This window comes from Watersipora subatra, chromosome 1 (assembly GCF_963576615.1).
Source record: "Watersipora subatra chromosome 1, tzWatSuba1.1, whole genome shotgun sequence".
NCBI lineage: Eukaryota > Metazoa > Bryozoa > Gymnolaemata > Cheilostomatida > Watersiporidae > Watersipora > Watersipora subatra.
Window position 1 is genome coordinate 44,112,612 of NC_088708.1, and position 21,487 is coordinate 44,134,098.

The 21,487-nt window shown below is 35.4% G+C and overlaps 1 protein-coding gene across 1 annotated transcript in view; it reads left to right on the forward strand.

The window, feature by feature from the left end:
* The window catches only part of LOC137405924 (U1 small nuclear ribonucleoprotein 70 kDa-like), a 29,516-nt gene that overhangs the window by 2,743 nt on the left and 5,286 nt on the right, over nt 1–21,487 (forward strand). The window contains exons 2-10 of the mRNA XM_068092750.1: nt 7,304–7,458; nt 8,518–8,580; nt 9,480–9,534; nt 13,070–13,134; nt 13,303–13,365; nt 14,816–14,897; nt 17,860–17,961; nt 20,624–20,797; nt 20,924–21,075. Of these exons, the coding sequence (XP_067948851.1) occupies nt 7,315–7,458; nt 8,518–8,580; nt 9,480–9,534; nt 13,070–13,134; nt 13,303–13,365; nt 14,816–14,897; nt 17,860–17,961; nt 20,624–20,797; nt 20,924–21,075 (900 nt within the window). The 5' untranslated portion in view covers nt 7,304–7,314. The remainder of the gene's footprint in view (nt 1–7,303; nt 7,459–8,517; nt 8,581–9,479; nt 9,535–13,069; nt 13,135–13,302; nt 13,366–14,815; nt 14,898–17,859; nt 17,962–20,623; nt 20,798–20,923; nt 21,076–21,487) is intronic.

The following is a 21,487-nucleotide window of genomic DNA, read 5'->3' on the forward strand; positions in this document are numbered from 1 at the left end:
TATCGGGTAATAGAGATTTCGGGTATTCCGGTCCTTCGGGTTCGGGTTTTGACTTTCGAGTTCGGGTTTTGGTACACGGATCCGTCGGGTAGTGTTGACAAAAACTCGGTCTATTGCACCCTGCGCTCTTAGTCTGGGACCACAGGGCATTTCTGTGTCATTTTTGCTAAGGAGGCATGACAATGGGGTTTAACGAGTCTTTAATTTAATGGATAGAATAAAATATATCATACCTTATTTACTATGCCTACTAGAAATATTGTAGTCAAGCAGTGATTACTTGTCATTAAAAGGTGAGAAGAAATACTTACATCAAGTTTTATTTGCGCAATTAGCCAAATCGGCTTCATAAACAAATCTATGCCATTTTTAATACGGCGCGTATTCGCTACCACCGATAACACATAGGTCCTTAGTCTGTTTCCTCTATCGCCTTGTTAGAAACAGCTATCAGCGTTGATAGTAGCAGTGAAAGTTTAATAACTCTGTTTAAATTGATTACCACAACTAGCTATTATGGATTACATAATTCATTATAACCAAGTTTTACTAAGCCAACAAGCCTTACTAACGGACAAAGCCGATAATGTAAAGTTTTTTATGATGTTTGGAGCACCATCTACAAAAAGTCAGAGAGGTACATAGAACATGCTTAAGTATTAAGCTACCATAGACCCTATCTTCTGCCACCTGTTGACACGAAAATTCCCTGTAGCCCCAGACTATCTTGACTGTTTAACAATCCACCTGTTAACGCGGCGAGTACGAATGTCAGTCAATGAAAACTGAAAAATGATAAATAAATAAAAAAGAAATATAATTGCTTTGTAAATTTGAAGATATATCTGTTTAGAAAATTTAAACATAAAATCCATATCAACAAACCCGATACCCGAAAAACCCGTAGGCAAAGAAATACCCGAGCCTAGCACTACTAGCTACCCGATACTCGAAAAACCCGAACAAAAGGGGACGGGTCTAAACTCGTTGACCAAGAAGTACTCGTGCCCAGCACTAATGAGTACAATTTAAATATAATTCACATACTGCAGTTAATACACAAACAAAACTTAAAACAAATGTACATGTACAAAGCAATATGTTTATAATAATTAGTATCAATCAAGCTCAAAATTATTAGAAATATATAACTTCGCTATTTTAGAGGTGTTTGTGTCACTTGTTTACAAAAATTACATTCATATCGCAATTAAAATGTTGTATTTAAATCGTTTACACCAGGTGAAAATTCAATTTAAAAAGAGGTTTATCAATTTTATATATTGAGTACGCTATTCCTTGTGTAGTGAAATCATCGCCAAATGCACATTATTTTACTTTCTCGTGTCTCGAGTCTCGAATTTTTACAAGACAGTGTCTCGAGTCTCGTCTCGAATTTTAAAAACCTGTCTCATTCCACCTCTAATAGCTATGTAATGTTGCTTGTAAAGACAAACTGTCTTAATTTCCTAGCCTTGTTTATTTGAGAAATTAGGTTAAATAACAAAATGTCCATGATTATCCTTGGAGTAGGGTTAGTTTTTGTGACTGATATTAGGCTATTTTAAACACACTTCTAACCAAGTCTTCATTAAACAAGTGATTTGGTAATAATGTTTGACACATAGTGTAAAGTTTGCATGTGGACCTGGTTGACCACTCAACTATTATAATATTAGTACCGTAAATCCTCATGCTCAAGCCGCGCGGCTTGTGCTCAAAAACAGATGACTCACGAAAGAAAAAATAATCCTCCCACAAGCCGCATGTGCCCACAGACCGCGGCTAATGACAGGTTTTGTCGTCCTTGACCCCTTCAGACGCGAGAGTGTTGAGACGGGTTTCGCTATACCCCTGTCCTCTTGAAAAAGAAAACAGGCTGCATCAGTACACGTGAAAATAATTTTCTTTTACTTCCAAGTTCAAATTAAAATTCCTTAACCCTTGCATCAAGAACTTACTTGACATGTCTCAGCTAGATTTTTATTGCGTTGTTAGAGTGTTTCACGTTTATGAAAAGATGTCGGTCAAGAATGAAAAGGTGTTAATAACCTATGACTGGTGAGTTAAACATGAGCGATAAATTCTTCTTTAGTCTTAAGTATTCCATAAACATGACCTTGAAAATAAACGAGTAGGTCGCCAAATCCCTGCACATAAAAGTGTATCATGACTGTGATTCTATGGTTATAGCGCGAAACTGGGCAGAAACCGCATTTATCGAGAAGTCGCCCTGAGCCCCACGTAAGTTTTAAAAACTTGGCTTTAGCCGCGGCCTATGACCTTGAACCAGAAGCCTCGCCCAATGTCAAGCCGCGCGGCTTGAGCATAAGGACAAACAATCTTGCTCTCGAAGGGATCAAGGACGACTAAACCTCAATCAGTCATTAGCCGCAGTCTGTAGGCATACGCGGTTTGTTGGAGGATTATTTTTTCTTTCGTGAGCCATTTGTTTTTGAGCACAAGCCGCGCGGCTTGAGCATGAGGACCTACGGTAGTAAACTAAATTTATTTAAGTTAGATTCAGCGTTTATATCACACCTCTTCTAAAATAAAAACTTTCCACATAGTACATTGTAATGTTATATTATCTTGGGCCTGCAGATCATAACCACAAAATGCACTAAAGTCATTGTAGGTACCTATAGTTACTAAGGTCAACATAGTATTTTGGTTATATTTTCAATGATGAGGATTTTACCATTTTTACCAAAAAATGATTGCATTAGATAATGACTACGGGTTTCTATACCACTCTATGTACGTCTATAGCCCACGATCTTAGTCTACATGCCAATTTTTGCATGCCAACACTGAAACGAACTAAAATCATATAATTGTATACCAAATAATTTTTGATTGTAATCGTAACGAAATAGACTATATTTAGCCATTACTTGCTAATGATTTCACATTTACATTTGAACACCTTTACATTTTTGTTTTTCCTTCCAATTTATTTCAACGAAACACTTGTTTCAAGCTATGAAATTTTAAATCTACACTTGTTTGAAAACCTTTACAGTTGTTTTATTTATTTTTAATTTAGTTGTCCTGCACAAAACCTTTTTCTCATGATATGATGTTTCAAAGTTACAGTTGTTTGACAAAGTTTGAAAACCGTTATGGTTGTTTTTATTTTCTCTCTTAATTTATTTCGACTATGCAAAACACTTGTCTCATGGTATGTAGTTTGAAAGTTAGAATGGCAAATGTTATTATATGTTAAATACAAATCAATTTTCTGTTCAAAGACTTTTTTATTACCCGCGCAACGCCGGGTAGCAAAGATAGTTTTTATATATATATAGTATAGTAGCACAGCTAGTATATATATATATATATATATATATATATATATATATATATATACACTAGCTGTGCTACCTGGCATTGCCCGGGTACTAAAACATTCTTGTCATTTCTTGGGACAGAAAATTGATTTGTATTTAACATATAACAACATTTGCCTTTCTAACTTTCTCACTACATATCATGAGAGAATTGTTTTGTGTAGTTGAAATAAATTGAAAGAGAAAATAAAAACAACTGTAGAGGTTTTCAAACTTTGTCAAATAACTGTAACTTTCAAACTTCATATCATGAGGTAAAGGTTTTGTCCAGGACAACTAAATTAAAAGAAAATAAAACTACTGTAAAGGTTTTCAAACCACTGTAAATTTGAAATTTCATAACTTTTAGTGATGTATATCTTTTAATAACAGTAGAATAACGATAAAACAGTGGAACCTCGGTTCTCGAACATAATCCGTTTCAGGTTGTTAGAAAACCTAGTTGTTCACGATCCGAAACGATTTTTCCCCTTATAATAAATGTATGTAAATTTTAATTCGTTGCAAGGCGAGAAAACAACTTTTGTAAAGTATTTTACATTTTACACCATAAACTGTACTGTATACCGCATACTATAAATAAAAATGAGTAGATATAGATCGTGTTTAATTTTAATAAAAGGTTTTCTATTTATGATGATGGAAAAAGAAAACAAAAGTAAACATTTCGTATGTTTTGCTCTTAAAACACCAGAAACACTAAAGGGTAAGATACAATAACAGAAATTGATAATGAAACAGCAAAAAATGCAACACATCAGTTACATAAAAAATCGTAGGAAAAATAAATTATAACCAGCTTTGGCACGTTTACTTCACATCTTTGAAAGAGAATCCTCCTCCAAAACAATTCAGGGTAACTCGACGGGAGGGGTTATCTCCCTAGCAAATATCTTCGGTAAAGGTGACGTCGTCCCAGATGGTTCCTCCCTTTTTGTAAAGAATTTATGAAGCGTAAATTGCTTCTTTGTTTCTTAACGAATGTTTGCATGCCGTTTTCGGAGGTATTCTAATTCCTATGCGCATGTTCTGGTTTGGTCAAGATCCGATACGAACAAAAATCTCAAATTCTTTGGATGGAAACCAAGTTGGTCGAGAACCAAAGCGTCCAAAAGCCGAGGTTCCACTGTATATAATCAGTACACAAATCGCCAAAATTTAAGTTCAAGATAAAGTATTGTCGATATTGTAGAGCCGAATAAATTAGTCCTAACAGAAAAAGACGCAGAAGCATCGCGTTGCATTTACTTAGGTCCCAAAATATTTCTGAACAGGAGCATCGTAACTCGTGGATGCATGGCCAAAATAATTAACACGGGCGTGGTGTATTTGGTATATGAAAATGTATGAGAGCACTATGCCGTTGTAGCTCAGTGGTAGAGCGTCTGGAAAAGAAACATGTCAATTTTTGTCGTGAGTTCAAATCCGTCAGAATGCGGAATTTCAATATAGAGATTTTAATAACTATAGACGGAATGCATACAGACATACTTTATATACAACATACTTTATATACAACGTAATTTATATATAGACATATATATATATATATATACACTCAAATTCGCCAATAATGTTTAAATGGACAAGCGATGACCTAATATATCCTGTAAGTATAAGAAAGTTCATTTCTTCTCGACATGAACATGCGCCACTTCCATAGTTAGCTATCAATTATTGTTTTGTTGTAGAACACTATCCTGTATGCAAACTGAGAACTAAGCAATTATATGCAGTATCACCTCTGTTTTATGAATAGCTTTGTAACGTTTTAGTTCCTTCTAACTACAGTAGACGTTCCTATAACGTATACCTCCTATAATGTATACCCCTGTAATGTATACCTCCTATAACATATACCTCCAATAACGTATACCTCCTATAATGTGTACCTCTTATAACGTCTACCTCCTATAACGTAGACCTCCTATAATGTATATCTCCTATAACGTATACTTCCCATAACGTAAACCTCCTATAACGTGTACCTCCTATTACGTATACCTCCTATAACGTATACCTCCTATAACGTATATCTCCTATAACGTATACCTCCTATAATGTATACCTCCTATAACGTATACCTCCTATAACCTATACTTCCCATAACGTATACCTCCTATAACGTATACCGCCTATAACTTATACGTCCTATAACCTAAATTCCAGATAACGTAAAAAAATCATGTGAAGTATTTGCTTCATACTACACAAATAATTCCATATAATGTAAAATGTAAAGTCAGGTAAGTTCTCAAATTTGATTTGAAATTTAATCTATTTCGCCACACTTGCAAAAAAGAAAAAATGACGTGCGTATAGCATTCTAGCTATTAGAACAAATTCAAGACATTCTAATTCGTCGGGATAGTTTTGGGGACAAAACGGAGAATAAGTAGCTGAGCAATTGTTCATAAATACTTAACCCTTTGAACCCTAACCGTTCTTGTCAGTGTGTGTCAGTAACCCTGGGCAATTTGTCAGATGATCCGAAGTTTGTAAACTTTTATTAAATATAACTAAATATGCTCATAATAAAATGACATTTGGCAAAACACTAGTAAAAATTCATACGATTTTAAAAACTCGTAAAAACATTTGCGGTGGTATCATATCCATCAAGCACACGTTCTTCATCATTTCATGACTCAAAATGAACTGGAAAATTATGGTTAGTGTCATAAAATTCTTCATTGGCATTACAATAATCAATGACCTACCAACGAACAAGTCGCATTGATTTTTTTTCGTAATATTATTGTAATATTTGTTGTTGTAACGAAGGAAGTAGACAAAGATATTTGAAAACTTACAAATGGAAGCGAAATTTTTGGTCTAACATCCTGTGCAAGAATTAATTTGATTGGTTTACGATGTTACTTGGAAACAGCTTCTGTAAACAAAGCCATGTGAATACCGGTATTCTGGTCGCGAGGGTTTCTGACACACCTTACACAATGTCGGGATACCGGCCAATAGGGTTCCAAGGTGAAAAGGCAGTCGATTGGTACAAGTGATCGATCCATCAATCTGAATGTCACAAGTTTAAGTATCATCAAAATTTATCTGTTATTCTAACCTTGACCTCCTAAATACAGTACCGCTTTTTTATAGTTGAAGTATTTTGTCGTTTTGCTTTATTGTAGACACACAAAATATTTGTTATTAGATTTACTTTGCAGAATAAACTTTGCTGTTTAAAAAGAAAAAAGAAAATCGCGAATGAAAGTTTAAGATGGGCCCTCTCCATCAAATTATTGTAAAATTACAGTAATCATGGTCAATAAATATTCAGTGAGATTGATCAGGAAAATATTGTTGATGCAAGCTCATAATACTGCAGTTAAGTTACAACCAACAAATTAAAAAAGTTGAGTCAGGTTTTCCCTTTTTGTCTGGCCAAATGGGTGAGTTTGGAAAGATTTTGGATCGGATTAGGCAATTTACATGTATTTTATTGTTCTTATAATGTAAAATCCCTGTAGGGTAAACGGTCCTGGAACGAATTATTTACGTTGTAGGAGCGCCTACTGTATTGCCTTTCATCTTTTGTTATAAAAATAATGACAACTTAGCAAGTGTTACTCAGCAATTATTTACCAACATATTAGAGACAAAACTTTATAGCTGTTGCCTTTGTTCCAGGAAATGGTCAAAGTAGTCCAAGATAGTCCTAATGAAGAAACATTGTAACGTTCCTATGGCTAAAGCTTCAATCCTTGATTGAAGCTTTAGCCTTAAAGCTTTTGTAAAAGTTCCTAGAGCCATCAAACTCTTTATTGGCTATTATAGCTCATTGATATCAACTGATATCTTAAAGCAACATCCTCCCTGCATAGCTGGCCGATCAAAAGTTTAGAGCATCCCTAAAAGGGTAAACATATTATCCTTTGGAGCTTTGCGAAATGCAGATCTGTTGCTAAGTATTCATGCACATTATTATATTGTAGTGTAGCGCACGATGACGCAGTTCCTTCCACCAAACCTGCTTGCTCTATTTGCTCCGAGGGATGCTATACCATACCTACCCCCTGTTGCCAAATTACCACATGAGAAGAATAACCCCGGGTACACAGGTGTGGCGCAGTTCATGACAGACTTTGAGGTTCGTACAATTGCAATATGTCATACTGCTAATATAGCACTTCTCTTATGCCTTGCATAATTGGACTGTCATTCACAGGTGCTCATTTTCAACGTATTTTTTGTAATGGATTTGGGGCATAAAAATATTAGATAGTTTCCGTTAGTTGTATTTATGATTAGTATGTTAGAAACCAAACATCTCGATGTACAATAGTATTAATACATACGCTCATCGGAAAGGAAATTTCGAAAAGGATATTTCGGAAAGGACGTAAAATATTATTTCAGTGTTTTAGATTTATTTAAAATCTTAGTTTGTGTAGACGATAGTTATGTAATAGTGATGAGTTAACTTGATCAACTTTCATTTGTTCCATTGTTGCTGATCATGGTTGTTATATGTACTTGAAGTTTAAAAATGATTATAAATAGCAGACACCCACCATGTGTTGTAAAAATAGCTGTAATCCACAACATTTATGACTCTTGAGAACATGCTCACCTCTTGACGCTTGCTATCTCACCTGTCATCTATTTTCATTCTAATTCCACTCCCCGTTGGCGATACGTTCCTTTGGTCATAATTCTCTCTTTCTGATTTCTCTTTCCCCATCTCATCCATAGCCATAGCAGACTTGCTCCACCTGTTTCTAAGAAGCCTGCTGAGTTGTCGCTGTTGGTTCTGCAAAAACATAACCGCTGTGCTACTGCTTCTCCTCTCTTGCTGCCTTCGGATCTTTTTGCCAGTCAATTTTCTCTCATGCATAAATGCTTGCTTTGCCTCCAGATCTCGTAGTCGCATCATTCCTGCGTTTAGCTGAATTTGTCTGGCATTACATGTATCGACAGCAACTGACAGAGTAAGTTGTGTGTGGCAGCAACCAGCACTATTACTGCGTCTCTCAGACTCTTCATATTCCTCTGCTTGTCTGCATTTGTTTATTTATAAGTGAACTATAAACTCGTTCACCTTTGTTGGTTACAGATCTGTGCTTGTGCGCAAGGGAGGTATCTTAGAAGTTAAGTGCTGTGTAAGTAGCAGCTGTTAATTGGCTTACTGCAACTTTTTCTCTTATAGGATCCGAAGGAAACACCAGCACCTACTCGAAGTGAAACTAAAGATGAGAAGAAAGACCGCTTGGTATGAGCCATATCACGCTAGTTAGTGCAAACGCCTCCGATTTGTTGTTGAGGATCAGTGATTCCAGCAAAACCAAAAGGGTTTTGGCTTTGATCGAACTGTTGTCAGCTGTGTGCTGAGAAAGCAAATGGTGTTGTGTCGAATGTTAGAAATTGTTAGTTGCCGTTTTTCAAACTAAAACTAGAGCTCTAGTCTATCATAACACAAAACTGAACGAAAGCCGATTAGTCTGATTTTTATATGTTCTCTACTATTATTATAACTGGTGCGCTGGCAGTCCCATGCACTGCGCAAGATCGTCATGTGTAATAAGTATGTGCACAGTTATTCTTAGATGAGGAAAGGTGATGCAGTGGTAGTGGGCCTAGTTTTGAATCGGTATGTCCATGTTCGATTCCTGTGCGATTGAATCTTTTTTTCTAATGTTCTAATCTCGGCTTCAGACTGTTGGACAGACAGACACAGCTCGTATTATAGTAAAGACTAACTGTGAGATTAATAGCGTAACCATTGAAGCTTGTGAGTTCCTATTTCGCTAATATGATCCAATTGTCTTGCTGTTTGGGTCTTTCCTTTGCATTAGTATTGCAGTAGCATTGAAGCCATTTGAATATGTTTTAAAATGAGAATATAAATTAATTTTTATAAACACCTCATATAGGCTGCTCATTTTATACCAAGTTTATACCCAAGTTGAATTGAACATTTCGTAGCATAAAATTAACCTCAACTTTGATGTTATGAGCCTTGCTCTGTTCTCAAATAAATTGGAACACCAGCCAAATTCTTATTGGTCGGTAAAATGGTTACTTCACTCTTTGGTGACCATTAGCGTATGTTTTGAAAAGTACTTATGTGTGCATCCATTACATCTAATTTCACTTTTGTTTCTGTTTTAGAGGAGGGAAAAGGCAGAGCAGATTCTATATAAATTAGAGCAAGACCTCGCCTTATGTAAGTCACAGTTGAAGACATGCCTGTTCTGGTTATATTTATCCTTCAAATTCGAGGTTGTCTGGTCTTGTCGTGTGTTAAAGATGTGGTTGCGTCAAATTTGAGTTGCTTTTAAAAGAAAGTATTTTTCTTTGTCTATCAATTGATATGTTGTTTGTTGTGTTAGGCGATCTCATTGCCAAGATATTTGAAGATTAAAATCGAAAAGATTCGATCGCGATAAAAATGCTCAGGCCAAAAAACATGCCCAGACTTGCCCAAAATGATGTAACGGGTTATACAACCTGTCTCTATCTCTTGTATGCACATCGGCTATTGCGATAAAAGTCTAGTCCTACGCCGCTCTATTGGCATATATTTTATCTTGTATTTGGTCGTGTTGGCTAGAATAAAATTTTAAATTCAGCTACAAATACATTATTACCAATGTCTCAAAGGCTTCAAACAAGGAAAATTAAAAACTAGTCATATTAGCTTCTTCTAAATGCTGTGTAAACATCTTTGTACCGACTACCATATCACCATATCTACCGGTCTATGTTAATGCTGTCAAGCAAACTATGTAGAATAAGGTCTTTGTATCGGCACATTTCCATCGCTACCCACACTAACGATATGCAGCCTCCTAAAAGCTCCGCCCACATTATGCCCGTCGCCTATCCTGGGGTGGGGCTGTATATCATTGCCCACACCGAAAACTAGTTTCTTACTACCATAAGTAAAATAAGCAAACTACATCTTTGAAAGGAAAGTGACGAAACCAACTACATCCCTAAAAGTCATGTACTTTATATAGTCGACTGCCAACGTTATCGAGTCATTATTAGTTTCAATGTGTAGAAAAAAATTCACTGGTCTCATTTGATTAGTTGATTCAAGTGCTAAACAAATGGTCGAGCTATGCAAAAGTGCCTGTCCATGCAGTTCTGATTGCACTTTATAAATCCATCTATCAGAAAGGATTTCAGCACAGGTGTCAACAGGGCTATGATATATTCAATGTTCTGCAAATCATGTTTTGCATTATCTTCAACAATGTTATTTTATTATATAATTTTTACAAGCAAAAAATTTTCATTTCGGCATAAAGCTTTTATTAAAAATATCCATCAAGTTGTGGCTACTCACATAGTTTCAGCTGATACAATAAGACAAATTCATCTACTGCAGCAAACTCAAAAAAACAAAACATGATTTATGCAGCACACATTCAAGTCTCTCTTTTCCATTTATGGCAGTTTCCACACTGACAGAGCTGCTTTTGCTGGTGGGACTACATAAACATCCTGTAATCAGTAAAGCAAATGCAATAAATATATGTTATTCATAGATATGTCATTCTAACGCGTATCTACTGAAGCTTTCAAATTGGGAGTTAGATAGATTGCGAGTGTAATTTTAAAAACGAGTAAATGTTTAACAAAGCATAAGTACGCCAAGCCAATGGTTCGAAGCTTTGGTTCTGGAAGTTAAAGATTTGCATTGATCAATCGATTTTCTTCACTTTCTACAAGTGAGAAGTGAGCATCTAAAGTCAAATCATAAATCTAATTTACAAGATGAAACTGCCACAGAAAATTTGAAGCAATTATAGCTCGGTGAAGCAATAAAAAATTATAAAACGGTGATTGGTGATGGCAAGAAGTTATAATTTTATTAATTAGTACATGTATTAATGAGTACTAAAATATTACCTTTAGTATATTCATCAATCTAAGCCATTGTATTGCTAGATGCTATGGATTAAAAAGAAGCCGTCAAGAACTCACTGTACATACGTATCTTGCATGCGCAGGAAATTACATTATAACCAGAGATGCCCCGATTCTAATTTCACCAGCCGATTCAGATACCGATTCGATATACCGATTCTTATTGAAAAATAATTCGATTCAGATACTGATTCAGATCTTTTAGGTTCCATAGATAATTATTAATTTTATTATGCAAATATAAATATAATGCAAAGAAAATATAAATATTGATGTATTATTTGTTTGTATTTATGAAAAAAAGACATGCATGTATATACATTCACATACTGCCATACCGTGCATCTAGTAACAAAACAGTCCATGGTTCTTGAAATCTGTTATTAGTTTATTACTAATGGTAATTAATGTTAGTGGTACAGCTTTATTTGTGATAATTAAGTCTTCTACTGCTGAACGAACTGCTGCGCCTGCACTGTTTAGAGCAAATAACTATTTCGTTTAATTACCGTTAGTGATTCAATTATCTCAGTGCGACGTCTTTATCTTCTATCACTATCGATGTAGCCAGTAGTACCGAAGGTTCACTTGCCACAGATGATGGAGGTCAGGCTAAATACCGATAAGCCACTGAGGTTATTTTATGCGATACAAACGATACATCATATAGTCAGGATCAAGTGAGAGATAGATAACTTTATGCATCAGCTGCTCAAATTACTTTCGTAATGCTAGTAAATAGAAACATTACACCGCATTCTTGTTTCTCATGATTGCTCTTTTGTTCGTGATTGGCTGCAATAAATCAATCGCTGTAATTGGGAAATACAGCACTTTGTGATTACGTCCTGACTAAAGCCAAAATATTCCTCAGCTGTGTGAATGTTTATTAGGCTATAGACATGAAATAGACTGTGTGACAGGCTCGGAATTCATTAGGTAAAAAGAAGGAACTTGCAGCTGATGATTTGTTATTAGTGTAGCAGGCTAAAATGCGGTTTTCTGCTAAATGGTTGACCTGTAAAAATTATTTGAAGTTTCCGATTTTTTAAGAAAAGATCGGCCGATACCGATTCAGATACTTAACACCCATATTGGCACCGATACCGATTCCGATATTAGAATCGGGGCAACTCTAATTATAACCTCAAACAGGGAAATATAATCTGAATGTAAACTCAACAGTATATCTACTTATAGGAGACTCAAAGTAAAAGATAAATTTACCTCCATTCTCCTATCTTCCTCCGTAGCACTTTAACCACCTGATGCTCAGAAAACTCGGAGTCACCTTCGCAGTAACTTTACAGCAATTTTTACAATTCTGTTGTTCGTCAATAAAACGTGTCGATCGAGTAATTCATTAAAGTAACGATGTTAATTAATTTTAGTAAATATCGATGTCCATGCGATTTAATAATATAGTAAAATCCCTAAATTTGAGATAACAGACAACGCGTTTTACGAGTGATAACATTTATTACGACCTATATAAAAATTTCGTGCGGATGATTGGCTAATGAAGCGACCTTATATTTTTCGCTCGTGGACTCTTTTCAGATGTATCACTAGTTACGTCACGAATGAAGCACCCGCTGGAATGTGAGCTTTTTAAAATATGGCCTCATTCAAACGCATATATCTCTGGACAGGATTGGTCTACAAAGACAAAAATGACATCAAATTGTAGCTGATGTTTTAGCCTTTTTTTGGTATTAATTTCATTAAATCTACCTTTTTGACGCAACCACATCTTTAAACCACTAAATAGACTATCCACCCATTCTGTAGCTTCTTTTTATAGAGCACTTTATTTGTTTTAGGGGACCCTCATGCTAATGTGTCTCTCACTGAGGATGCCTTCAAGACACTTTTTGTATCTCGAATTGTAAGTATTCCTTTCTGTATCTGTCTAGACATCCTATGTCCTATAACCTATTTGCCTTACATCTCTTCTACCTTTCGTCTCTTGGCTTGATTTAACTTGTTTATCGGTGCTGTCTACGCTTGGTTAGCGCTCAATACCTTGCTACACGCATCAAATTGTGTCTTTCAGAATTACGATACAAGCGAGTCTAAACTACGAAGGGAGTTTGAAGTTTATGGACCCATTAAATCTGTAAGTTGATATCTCTTGCTAGATTACCATCTTAATGTATATCTACTAGTGCACGGGGCGGGATCGCTAAACATATTATGGAAATGTTTACTTTTCCATATCCATAAACATAAATATTTCCATAATTTTATGGAAATGGATATATAAATTTTATTTTAGAAATATGGGAATGTCATGGAAATGGAAATAATAGGGAAAAGACTTATGGAAATGTTATGGAAATGGAAATAATATGGAAATGTTATGGAAATGTTATGGAAATGAATGATGGAAATGAAAATAATATGAAAATGAATTATGGAAATAATATGGAAATGAATTCTGGAAATGTTATGGAAATGGAAATAACATAGAAATGAATTATGAAAATGTTATCAAAATGGAAATAATATGGAAATCATATATGGAAATAGTATGGAAATGGAAATAATATGGAAACGGATTATGGAAATGAAAATTATATGGGAATCAATTATGGAAATGAATTATGGAAATGGAAGCAAATTAAGAAAATGAAACTTGTAACATACACGTAATCCAAGATATAAACAGAGGCAAGTTATACTGGCTAATACGTCTATATAGGTGTGTATTCAAACGAAATAATATTTAAAGTGCTAAGTGTATACATATTTAATATGTATACACTTAGCACTTTAAATATTTTTGCTAAACATATTATGGAAATGTTTACTTTTTCATATACATTTCCATAAACATAAATATTTCCATACTTTTATGGAAAGAGACTTGGAAATTTTATTTTAGAAATATGGAAATGTCATGGAAATAATAGGGAAAAGAATTATGGAAATGGAAATAATATGGAAATGAAATAGGGAAATGTTATGGAAATAATATGGAAATGAAATAGGTAAATGTTATGGAAATGGAAATAATATGGAAATGAATTATGGAAATGTTATGGAAATGGAAATAATATGGAAACGAATTATGGAAATGTTATGGGAATGGAACTAATATGGAAATTAATTATGGAAATGGAATAATATGGAAATTAATTACGGAAATGGAAATAATATGGGAATGAAATAGGGAAATGTTATGGAAATGGAAATAATATGGAAATTATTTATGGAAATGGAAATTGTGACATACACGCAATCCCTGGCACGGGCAGTCCTGTGCGCAATTAAAAATGGCAATTGTAATGAGTATTTGCACATTTTTTACATAATATGGCAAGGTGGCTGTGTGGCACAGTGCTTAGCGCGGGCTGTTTACAATATCAGTGGTCGTAAGTTCAATTTCAGTGTAAGTTGGTTATTTTTCTAATGCTTTTAGCCAGTCTTTGGACGGATACGGCTCTTATTATAGTAAAGATTGGACCACTATTGAGTATTGTCACACTCACACTAGAATTGGTTGCCTTTGTATTTTGTTATAATTTAAATTAACTCGTTTGGGTAATGTGACTTTATATTGACAGATAAGGATGATACACGATGTGGACACAAGTAAACCACGCGGTTATGCTTTCATAGAATATGAGCAAGAACGAGATATGCACTGTAAGTCTCCTTGTCTTGCCATCTTGCTCTTTGGGTTACGAGTTCGCTAATCTATGATAACAAGGGTTGTTTTTTTATTCGTTTTCTTTCCCTGCTCTCAAAATTTGATTCCATGACTCCTGGCGCTGCTCTGTATGTGAGGCTGAGAGTATTCTGGTAACGCAATATACTCATCAGTATTCCTAACCTTTTGTTTATATTCATCAATTTCCCCATAAGTACTGCTTTATTCAATAGCATTAACGAACTAGCGAACTAGCTCAGTTTGTTTGTATGTTATCATGCTCCTCCGCATGCAAGTACAGCTTCTGGTGTAATGATGTAAAGTGGCTCAGGTTAAAAAATTTTTATTTCAAAAGAACAGTTCAGTGATATCTTTGATTAGATCATAACTGAATTATGTTTGCCTACATGACATGCTCTTTGTCCAAAGTTCCTTGGACAAGGAACTTTGGACAAAGAGGACTTTGACAAGGACTTTGACAACTCTTGCCAAATGCACTATCTGCTGCCGATGCGAGGATTAGTGTAAGCCCACATCCTCGGAATTTAAGTGTTCTAGTTAGCTGAGAATGGGTATTACTGGCAAACATTTGAAGGTGAACTAACTTAGAATGTGAGTTATAAGAGTGGCAAATGTTTGAAATGTTATGCGACATTCTTTGCTAGGATTTGCCATTCAGAGTAAACCTGAATTTTTGAGCAATACGAAGCTAAGACTGATGTTGGTGTAGTAATAAGGTATCAGAAATAGACGTATGCTGCTTGACTTAGCTTTAGTAATCACATAGAGGGCGATAGCTGCGCATGTGTCAATGTACCAGGTAGTTTTAAAATGGTTCTACAAAAAATAATTTCAAGTTGATGCGTACTTCTCTGCTCATAATTACCTTCAGAAATTCATAGTATCTCTGCTCTCACTTTTAATTTATTAAATATGTGCTTGAAAAAAATCTTCAATTGTTTTCGCACACTTGTTATTCCACGTTATTAAGTGTAGGTCAGGAACATGAAAAAAATCTCACAAATATTTTTATGTTTTATGCTGAAATCGTGTGTCAATATTTTTTTAACGTAGGCCACTGTGGCGTAAAATGGATGTTTATTTCCTTTGACATGCATTCACTAAGGGTATGTTAACATTGCAACATTTTATTAATTTTAAAAATTCATATTACTGTTACATTTTAATGGGTGGTTGTATGACAAAACTGGCCTGTTGCAGTATAAAGAGGTGACCATATGGTAACTGAACTGACACTGTCTATGACTCCATATCCACATTGATGCAATGGGAAGTTTGTGATAAATTGTTGCACAAAATTGAAATGAAGAGAATTCTTAGTGACCAAACAGTAATATGGAAAGTACGATTTAAAGTGTGATTTTCTGTATTTCCACCTTCGCTGAATTAACAGAGTAAATAAATCATTAATAAAGAAAGGAATACATTGAGAGTTTGATTCACAAATACTAGATTGTTTTATCAAACTTGTTGGATGCTGCCTGACGGAATCGAATTGGACATAACTGAAACAGTTTGGCAGAAAGTTTCTTTGTTTAGGTTGTAGCAGCTCCTCTCTGAACCCAGTTTTTGCCTTAGCTGCTGTGTGGCCACTTTTTAAACCTGATTAGAAAATTATGAAGCACCGCATGACAGTCAGTTGCGGTTGTGAATATCGGTCGGTACAGGTTTGTAATAGACAACTTTTTGATGTCTCTTTACAACGTTAACTCATTTCATTAAACTTTTTTGTTTTTAATGAAACAAAAAAGTTTCATATTTTTTTGTTTCATTAAAAACAAAAAAGACATGACATGCTCATGTCTTTTTTGTTTTTAATGAAACAAAATTTAACTATGCTTTCTGGTTTAATGTTTTTTAGGATTTGCAACTTTTTTCAAGCTTTTAGTTAGAAAAAAACCCATCTGTAAGGGACCTTGGCTCAACTGTTTTTAACCACAAAACAAAGATGGTAACAGATTTTAGTACGAGTAGTAGAGGATTGGGCATTGTGTTGATCTGTAGATGGAGGTCTGGCTTAAGACTGCCAGTACTAACTTGGTCTTTTTGTTTTACTGCAGAACTGTCCATCTGGCGAGCGTGCCTGGACGCAGGCACTGCTCTCTCCTGCTCGAATCCCATTGTAAAACTACTAGACAATTCATGATGCTCACTGTTGCTAGGTTTGTATGTGGTTGGTAAGACATGCAATGCTGCCACATTACAACATTGCCATTTTTATATTTTATATATTCGACATAAAGAAATTAAAAAGAACTGAATTGAAGCAAGCAAGTTTTCTTGACAAAAGTTTTAGGGGAGAGTGCGCTTATTTGACGGATATTACTGCAGCGCACCCGTTTGTCTGCGCTAAGTTTATAGATCAAAGATCAACTGCCAGTAACTGGGTGAAATATATTCTTTTACTCTTAAGTTCCATGAATTAATGTTTCATCCCAAACCCAAATTCACTTGAAGTATTTTTCTGGCAGAACTCTAGTGTGGCAATTCATCTTTTTATGCAGCAGATATAATTAATATTCAGGAGTTGCAAAACAAACCGTTTTTGAATTTGATCTTTTGATTAGACTTAGGCTAAACGTTCGGGTAAGTCGGGTAAGTAGTTAGAGGAGTCCTCTAGCCTACTGACTGACAGGCGGATTGAGCAAGTGGATTGAAACTGTACAACTGTAAGTTGGAGACTATAATAAATTGTTGAAAATTATATCACCACCGTGTTCAGATGGCTTATGAGGGCGAGACAATTCTCTCTCTCCCTTCACATTTCTCTTGTTGATCTGTAGCGGTCTCGCTGGATCACCCGATGCTGCCTACAGGACAGTGTAAATTTGCGACCTCTGAACAAGGCATTGAGTAAATGATAAGGTTTGGATGACGGAAACTGTCCTGGGGGCATCGCCAACCTGGTGGATTTTTGACACTGATTGGTATTTGTAGCCGCCTACAAGCATGCGGATGGTAAAAAGATTGATGGCAGACGAGTTTTAGTGGATGTTGAGCGAGCAAGGACTGTGAAGGGCTGGAGACCACGACGTCTAGGTTTGTGTCGTATTAATTTAAACTGAGCTGACTTCCTTTTTGTCACAGTGGTCACCTCACGCTAGCCATTCTTTTTAACCTCTATTTAATGGTTTGGCTATTAAATTATGTGACAAGCGAGTGATTCCAGTACTTAGTCTTTATATATGAATCTCAGTGTTTGTCATTCATTAGTCCAGCGTTAGTGACAAAGTGATAGCAAAGAGAAATCACCTTCGCACTGGCTTTGAGGTCACAACACTCAAATGGCAGGTCTACTAACAGACGCACGTAACCACAAAGCTAAGCCGTTCTTCTCGTCCCCATCGCTCTTACTATATACTGTATATCTTTTTCACAATTGCACACACTAAATGTGCATTTTTATTATTAATTGATATTACCTTTTGCGTTTGTTTTACTTTTTAAAAAATTTTAAAAGCCATTTCAAAATTCATTACGTATTTTTTATTTGTAATTTTCAAATATGACAGTTCAATTTGGAATGTCTTATTACCAGCTCCAGTTTCTGGTTCCTCCTCGTGGCGATTGCTAAAAACTATTAAATTGTTAACTTGCGCATCGACTGTTCTATTATCTTGAATAGGAATTGCATCTACATTCTATCTCCGTTCAGTCAGACAAAGCATCCGATCAAAACAGTCTCATATCTCATTCTCACGTTTGTACCAGTATAATAACAGGTACCAGTATAATAACAGGTACCAGTATAATAACAGGTACCAGTATAATAACAGGTACCAGTATAATAACAGGTACCAGTATAATAAGAGGTACCAGTATAATAAGAGGTACCAGTATAATAACAGGTACCAGTATAATAAGAGGTACCAGTATAATAAGAGGTACCAGTATAATAACAGGTACCAGTATAATAACAGGTACCAGTATAATAACAGGTACCAGTATAATAAAAGGTACCAGTATAATAAGAGGTACCAGTATAATAACAGGTACCAAGATCGTCGTATTTAAAGGTTGATGGAGATAGCTTTGGTTACTACGGTAACCTTGTTGTACACACACTTTTATGGAATCATTGTTATGATTAATTCAACATATTCTTTTTCTTGGTTGGTAATAATTGTATCAGTGTCAAATCATTTTTCATTGTAATCATTGTACTGATTGTAGCAAAACAGACTATCTAGCCATTACTTGCTAATTATTTCACATTTAAAACCCTTTACAGTTGTTTTATTTATTTTTTTGATTTATTTGCACTGCACAAAACACTTCATGATATGTTTAAAAGTTAGAATGGTAAATGTTGTATATGTTAAATAAAAATAAATTTTCTGTCCAGCGACTTTTTTATTACCCGTGCAATGCTAGGTATTCATCTAGTCTTTTATGAAAGCAACTCATTGTGTGAGTGAATAACTTGCATATATTGCTGTTACTAGAAGCTGTCAAATCACATTTCGGCATCTCAACATCATGAACGCAAATAGTGCAAAAGAGCCATACGATTAAAAACTGATTCTGCTACAATCAAGGCTTCAACCGTTACCACACTTGGACTTTTCTTGCCTAGGTGTATATTATTATATTTGAGCTATTGCACTGTTTTAGGGATATAATTGATGCAAAAACTGAATGGTTGATTCTTGCACTACCGTAAGCCGATGTATCGGCTTTTCAATAGGGTTTCACTTTTCTTTTTATCACGAAGCCCACACATTAGCTAGATCAATCAAATTTTGTCTCCAACGGCACAACTTTGTTGCCAATCGTGTACAACCAATCGAAAATCTTTTTGCTAAGCAATTCCATTTCTAATTATTTTTCAAGACAGAAAAACCAAATCGCTATTGTCATGGCAATAAAAAAATTCACCGCGTTCTTTCAATGCGAAGACAACGTCAGATATTTTTCGAGAGTGGGATTTACAAAACAATTTTATACTTATCTTGTAGAGGATTTTGTTCTGAATAAGAAGCATTTTACAGTAAAACAATATCTGCATTAATTCTCGAGGCATTGCATAAATACTATCGGGTATATCGAATTTTTGAAAATCCATTTGAACTAATTTGGTCAGAATAGCGATTTTAGCGCAGTAGCGGAAGAGTTCAAACTTTCTGTTAAGTTGCATATTTTGTACAAATATCAAAGATTCTTACCATAACTTTTGGAAATTTCATGGGTAAAGACAGTCGGAATGTTTTGAAATTTATTTGAGAACAATTTCTAGCAGTATGAATGAGATGACAGATCTTTAGATTTCACAATTGTTACCTTTGCAGGTATTATAAACAAATGTCCCCACATTTTGTTTTGACCAAAAAAATTAATACTGCTGGAATGTTAGCGAGTTGCTCAGAGCTGTTACGGAATAAAATATTTGAGGCTTTTATGCCATTTAGTCATATTCAATTTAGTATTTTAGGTTATCATATCTTTTTGTTATTTGTAACCCGTTGTTAATGTATGGTGTCGATAACTGTCCACTGACATACTTTGATAGTCGCTGTGTCCAAAGTATTAAATTTACGTTTTTATTTTTAGCCTGGCAGTTGATGTACGGTACTTTATGCATGTTAAAAATTTTGAATTTCCTAGTTATAAGTCAAATATAAAAAAAGCCTATTTTTGTTCTTTTTTCTTATAGTTCATTTCAAACTCATTTAATGACTGCTCTTTTGTGGTTGGGTTCTAGGTGGTGGTCTGGGCTCGAGCAGAAAAAGTCGTGATGAAGAGTCGAAGGATGATGCAACTGGTCCGGCGAGAAGAGAACGCTCGAGATCGAGAGAGAGAAGGCGCAAGTCAAGAAGTCCGGTTAGACGCAGATCTCGAAGTCGCGAGAGGAAGAGAAGCAAGGAAAGAGACACAGGTATGCTATTACTACTTTGCAGAAATGGGTGTACTGGTGTTTGGATGCATATAATAGAATTGTGCGGGACAAATGCAATCCAAGCGACTAGTTTATTATTGTCTTTGTGGTACTTCACTCTTCTAGAACGCAGACGGAGTCGCTCGAGAGAGAGGAAAAGGGTGAGGAGAAGCAGGTCTAGGGACCGACGGCGAAGCAGATCAAAAGACAGAAAAAGAAGTCGGCGTTCAAGGTCGAAGGAGCGTCGCAGGGATGATGTTAAAATTAAAACAGAAAAGGTAAGTTACCGTACCCTCTCATGTATTCATCCTCGGTTCTGTAGCATGCCAGTCACTCTTAGCATTTCCAATTGATTTGTCAGTTTAGTACTCCAGAGATGCAACTGTTCCAATTGACTTGTCAGTTTAGCACTCCAGAGATGCAACTGTTCCAATTGACTTGTCAGTTTAGCACTCCAGAGATGCAACTGTTCCAATTGACATGTCAGTTTAGTACTCCAGAGATGCAACTGTTCCAATTGACATGTCAGTTTAGTACTACAGAGATGCAACTGTTCCAATTGACATGTCAGTTTAGCACTCCAGAGATGCAACTGTTCCAATTGACATGTCAGTTTAGCACTCCAGAGATGCAACTGTTCCAATTGACATGTCAGTTTAGTACTCCAGAGATGCAACTGTTCCAATTGAC